The sequence below is a fragment of the Octodon degus genome, unplaced genomic scaffold (genome assembly GCF_000260255.1).
Source record: "Octodon degus isolate 3935 unplaced genomic scaffold, OctDeg1.0 scaffold00169, whole genome shotgun sequence".
Taxonomy (NCBI): domain Eukaryota; kingdom Metazoa; phylum Chordata; class Mammalia; order Rodentia; family Octodontidae; genus Octodon; species Octodon degus.
In genome coordinates, this window is record NW_004524745.1 from 61,692 (window position 1) to 67,561 (window position 5,870).

Sequence of the window (5,870 nt, forward strand, 5' to 3'; positions counted from 1 at the left end):
AAAAAAAAGAAGCAAGTGAAAATGCTGACAAAGACATAGGACCAAAATGGAGGTCAAATAGAGAGGGACCAGCCTGTAAACTCAGCTTTGAAGCCAGTACCCATCCAGGGAATCCCCAATTACTGTCTCAGCAGTTCTTGTAACTGGCCCAAAGTCAGGAGTACTTAATTGCCAGTAAGTTCCACGTGTACAGAACAGTGTGCTCATTTGTCTTCTCTATGTCTAGCATGAAGAAGTGGCTTAAGAAATAGTCACAAATTGAATGAATATTTGAGAAGGGAGATGAGATGCAGCAGGCTGGGGATGTAGCTCAGATGGAGGATGTGCTGAACGTGTATTGGGGCATGAGCTGATCTGTACAACAAAAAGCAAAGAAGGCCCGGAAAACTAAAGTGACATGACAGGTCATGAAAAATGAGCTCATTTGGTAAAGAACAAGAAGCACATCGGAGGCAGACATCAGTGTCCTTTCTAGAATAAAAAAGTCTGGCTTTATTCTGTTGGCTTTTTTGGTAATGGAATTGAACTCAGGACCTTGCACTTGCAAGGAAGGCGCTGTGCTGCTCGCTGAGCTGTCTCCCCGGCAGTCTGACTTTATTCTTGGGGAAAAGGACCCTCTTGAGAATGGCCATGAAAGGAGGAGTCAGAGGACCACTAGGAGGCCTCCGCTGAGGGTGAAGAATAGGGGAGTATCATTGCTCTCCTGAACCATTTATGAGATGGAGAATTTTATGATAAACTGAGTAAATGAAATTTTGGGGAGTGGAAAGAAAAGTGGAGGTGTAGGGCACGAAACTCCCAAGTACCAGGTACTATAAATAAGGGTAATAGTAAAAGACAACCTACATGTGTTGAACTGCTGGGGGGCTGTACTGAATAGTGTCCTTTCTTCAAGGTGTCATTCCCATTTTCAGAGAAGAAAATACAGAAGTTATCCTGCCCAAAGCCATTACCACTGATGGGCTGACACAAATTATGTAAATTTCATAACACAAGTCTCTGGGTTATAAACTGTCAGGGGCTTTCTAACACTTCCAGCCTGTTTCTCTTGTTTAAGCATGCACTGGGTTCCTATCCTGGTCAAGAAGCAAGAGATAGAAAAAAGAGCAAAACATTACAGATTACACTCCAGAACAGTGTTTTTCCAACTCCAATCACAACCCATAGTAAACTGCAATCAGCATCCTGTGTGCATGCAATAACAATAAAATAAACTGAATAAAGTGAACCAGAAATCATTATGCATAATGTAAGCAGCATTTTTACTGTGAGGCAAGGCCAAAAACTTTGAAAACAGCTCAGCATGGTGGTACAAGCCTGTAATTCCAACACTGGATGGTCGAAGCATGAGGACCTCTGAGTTCAAAGCCAACCTGAAGTACTTATGGAGATCCTGTTCAAAATAACAAATGGGGGGCTGGTGAGATGGCACAGTGGTCTAAAGCACCTACTTAGAACAAGCTAAGCTAAACAAAGCACAGGGACCGCGGTTCAAGCCCCAGCACCACATGCCAGCCAGCCAGCCCCGCCCCCTGGTGGGCTGAGCTGGCCACACACACACAAAATAAATAAATAAATATTCAAAATAACATGGTTTTTTATATAGGAGCCCAGAAAGTAAAAGGAAGATCTGGTAAGAGCTAGGTGGACAAAAACTTAAAAGACAAACGTAGTTTTAAATCCTAAAAGATTACTTAAGAATTTTAACCAAGGGAGTGATAGGATTACCCGTGGTTTTTGTTGTCTTTTTGAGACAGTCTCACCACGTATGCAAGCTGGCCTCGAATTTGCCATAATCTTCCTCAACCTCCTGAGTGCTAGGACTGGAAGCAGGTGCCAGCCACCTAGCCCGGCTACACACGTGTTTTTTGATAAGATCCACTAAAGAAGCAAAGGCAAGGGGCCTGCTGAGCTGGTCTCAGGCTCACACTGGAAAGTGGGAACTCTGGGCCTCAGGCACCTTCCCCCCCCCCCCAAGTCTCTGATCTCAGGCAGTTTTTTGTTGTTGGTTTGGGGTTGTTTTGGAGTGTCTCTCTCTCTAGTTTACGCTGATACTGAACTCACTGTGTGGCCCAGATTGGCTTGAAATCGCCACAATACTCCTGCCTCAGCTTCTACAGTGCCGGGATTACCGGCATGCACCACCACGCCCTGTTGCTTCTTTCAGTTCTTTTGACAGCTTTGTGGATAACTTGTTCAAAACTGAATAAGTCTTGCACAATGTCACCCGGCAACAGCCGTCCCTCCATCCCAGTTCCATCCCCGAAGAGCTTCGAAAAGAGGCGCCCGCCTCTATCAAGCTCCCACGTCCTACCCCTCACTCACACGAACACGTCCCCATCCACGTCCCCGGCCGCAAGCACGTCGCGGGTTGGGTGGAAAGCCAACCCGCTGGCCGGTGCTTCCAGCACAATGTCTTCCGGGGTGTCCCGGATCCGGGCCGGGGCTTCTGCGAAGTCAGACTCTGCCTCGTCGCTCCCATCGCTCGCGGTCCTCTCCTCACACGTGCTGTCCATGCTCGGACGGATTCCGAACAGAGCGCCAGCCCTGCACAAGCACACGAACCAACCACAAATCTGCGGTTGCGGCCCCGATGTTGCTTCCGTGTTGGGATGGAGCGGAAGTGCGTCACATACGCGTCAGAGGAGGCGGGCAGCCGCCGGGAGTCGGGGCGTGTGAACCGACAGGGCCAGACCTCAGAGTTGCGAGTCTAATCATGGAGTTAACTGGTAGTCTCATGTAGTTGGGAACTGCGTTAAATTGCCTGGCAAGCATAAGGGCCTGAGTTCAATTCCTGGTTCCGCTAAAAAAAACTCCAAGAAATTTTATTCTCATCCTGCCGCATCCTAATAGGCGCTCCCTCAGCTAGCTGGAGGAATTACCCCCTCGGTATAGGAGAGAGGGATGTAAACTCAAACCATGGCAAGCTGCATCCAGGGTGTTCAAGCAACAGCAAAAAAGCCACAGTCACCCAAAGATGACATAGGGGGCCACAGACAAGGCATCCTGCACACACAAACTATGGATTCCCAATAAAATGAAAAGTGCTCCGCAATTTTCCTGCAGTTTGGTTCCAGATCCTTGGTGGTCAGATGGCCAGTGCTCAAGGCCACCAAGCTGAGAAGGAAAATGGGCGTAACATGTTCTGGACATCCCTGTTTTCAAAGGCCTCAATGGTGGGAGCACTCTGCTTGGGGGCCAGAAGGGCGAGTGCTCTTGTGGCCAAAGTGAACCTCCTCACAGCTCTGTGGTACTAAGCGTTCCAAGACTTTTGCTTTGAAGGGCATCTGTTTTGGCTTTTTTTTTTTTTTTCCCCCAGAACTCAGGCCCTTGTACTTGCCAGGGAAGCACTTATTCTACTGAGCCGTCTCCCCAGCTCCTTGTTTTGGCTTTTTCAGAAAGGCTTTCACTCACTAAAGTCACTAAATTGCCTAGGCTGAGCTCAAACTTGCAATCCTGCCTGTTTCCCAGACTGCTGGCTAAGACATTTGATACATTGATGTCCAACTACTTTAGAGAGATGAAACAAGTGAGAGGGACTTCAGAGAGGCAGTATCTCCCACTTGCTAAATGCCTGAAAGTCACTACAGCATGTGGTACTGTTTTTGTCACCCATCAAACATGCAGAGAACTCTGATCACTTCAATGCGACATGATGGTACTTGAAAAAACTGAAGTTTAAACTGGAAGCCAACTCCCTAGACTTATTTTTACCTTCTAGTATCTATGAGCCATGTCTCTTTTTTCCTAATGGGAAGTGGCTAGTAAACAGCCTTACTGTCCACAAATTTAGGAGAGGCTTACTTTTTGGTTTTGGTGCCAAGGACCAAACCCAGGGCTTCCAGCTTTGTAAGCAAGCATTCTGCCACTAAGGTAAATTCCTATCCCCTGTCCACAAATTTAGAATCACAGTTCAATAAAGATTGATGTAACTTTCTGCATGTGACCTTTTCTTTCAACGCAGGAGACATAACAGCCCAGGCTAGCCTGAACTACATAGCAACTCTTTATCTTAAAAAAAAAAAATAAAGGTATACACCACTATACAGTTAACCAGTTCTCTATGTGACTTAATGTGTTCCTGCCGGTTTGAAATACTGCTGGTAGGCCAGGCTTGGTGGCACATGCCTGTAATCCCAACACTCGCAAGGCTAAAAAGCAGGAAGATCATTTCGAGTTCAAGATCAGCCTGGGTTACAAAGTAAGCTCAAGACCAGCCTGAACTGCATAGTGAGACCCTGTCACAAGATGATAAACAAAAAAAAGAAAAATGAAATATTGGTGGTACATATGTAACTGTCCCATCAGGCAGTCTGTACTACCCAATGGAACTGTGCTGTGCTGCCCAATTGGACAGTTACATATGTACCATCAGTGGGTGGGTATGCACATATCAGGGGTGGTTCACAGCTGCCCAAGAGTGAGACATAGGACTTACAGCCCCATCAGGGAAGTCTTCACACAACAGTAGAACTGGCCTCTTGGTGTTTAAATGACCCCTGAGGAATATGCCAAACACAGAGAAGACAGCAGGCTAACCAACTTTAATGGAATCAAATGATAATACAATAGAATTTTATATATATCCACAAACACAAAAAAGCCCTACATTGCAACCTTAGTAGGAATTGTAGGGGAAAAAAGAAAAAGGAAGACTATTCATGTGGAGATTCTCCAGTAGGAGTAGATTAGTATTTTGGTCTTTTCACTTCAACCCTGCAATGGAAGGAAAAATGGGTCAGCATAAAATCAATGCACTAACAATTCCAATGAGTCCCACAGAAAAGTAAAAGCTGCTCACCCATCAGCTTCCATCTTCTTCCTCTTCTCAATAATCTACAAAGAGAACAGTACAGTCTACAGTCTAAGCTCATCTGAGCCCAAGGCTTCTCTCACTGCTATGGCCCTCCAACCCTGTGAATGTTCCTGAATCTGTGGGCCAGTGTCTGCTCTCAGCTGACACCTTTCCATCTAAGAATGTCCCACTTACTGCACTAATCTTCTTCCATTGGCGATCAAGTTCTGCCTTGTCATTGGTTTCCTTAAAGCGCCTGGTTTTTCGTCCTTCAGACATCTTGATGCCATACTGGAATGCAGCCCTGAGAAGAACCATTAGGTAAAGGTATCAGAAGTTGCACTGCAGTAGCAAGTTTTTCCTAGAGAGCTCTGTAAGCAACATACCTGTGTGGGGACTTCTAAATTATGTCCTCTAACCTGGTGGGGGCTAGTCTACCCAAGTGCCAAACTCCTCCTCATTCCCTCCCCTATTCAGTACCAACTCACTTGGGTAAAGCCTCCTTGTTGTTCATATACTCGCTGTATTCCTCCTGGGTATCAAAGTCCCAGCGGCCTAAGGGACCCTTCTTGTTACCCTGTGGCAGGACAGAACAAGTGGATAGGAAGAGGTATCAGTAGAAAAGGAAATTTAGCCCTTGATTAAAGCCAGATTCTTCCACAAACTCAGATTAAAACATTAATAAATCCTAATAAACATTTCCTATATGTTTACTACATGCTATGCATTATTCTGAACACTAAAAACATACTCTCACAAAAATCTATGAAGAAAAAAAAATTTATGAAGAAGCAATTATATTTCTATTTTCCTGATGATGAAAAACAAGGCAGTTACAAATAGTAAAAGAACTTTGTAAGGAGCCCAGCATGGTGACACATACTTATAATCCCAGCTATTCAGGAGGCTAAAGCAAAGAGGAATGCCTAGTATGAGACTACTCTGAGCAATTCAGTGAGAATGTTTTTTAAAAAAAATTTTTAATAAAGCTGGAGAGGTAACTCAGTGGTAGAGTGCTTGCCTAGCACATGGATGGTTCTAGGCTCTGTCCCAGTACTTGGGGGGGGGGGGGGGG

General features: G+C 45.5%; 2 protein-coding genes across 2 annotated transcripts in view; both read right to left on the reverse strand.

The window, feature by feature from the left end:
* Wdr55 (WD repeat domain 55) overlaps positions 1-2,622 on the reverse strand; it is a 5,257-nt gene extending 2,635 nt beyond the window's left edge. Inside the window, exon 1 of the mRNA XM_004643214.2 lies at positions 2,326-2,622. Coding sequence (XP_004643271.1) covers positions 2,326-2,516 — 191 coding nt within the window. The 5' untranslated portion in view covers positions 2,517-2,622. The remainder of the gene's footprint in view (positions 1-2,325) is intronic.
* Positions 2,623-4,639: 2,017 nt separating this feature from the next.
* Positions 4,640-5,870, reverse strand: part of Ik (IK cytokine) — a 14,804-nt gene continuing 13,573 nt past the window's right edge. Inside the window, exons 17-20 of the mRNA XM_004643215.2 lie at positions 5,284-5,372; positions 4,991-5,099; positions 4,802-4,836; positions 4,640-4,716 (exon numbers count right to left, since the gene is read on the reverse strand). Coding sequence (XP_004643272.1) covers positions 4,689-4,716; positions 4,802-4,836; positions 4,991-5,099; positions 5,284-5,372 — 261 coding nt within the window. The 3' untranslated portion in view covers positions 4,640-4,688. The remainder of the gene's footprint in view (positions 4,717-4,801; positions 4,837-4,990; positions 5,100-5,283; positions 5,373-5,870) is intronic.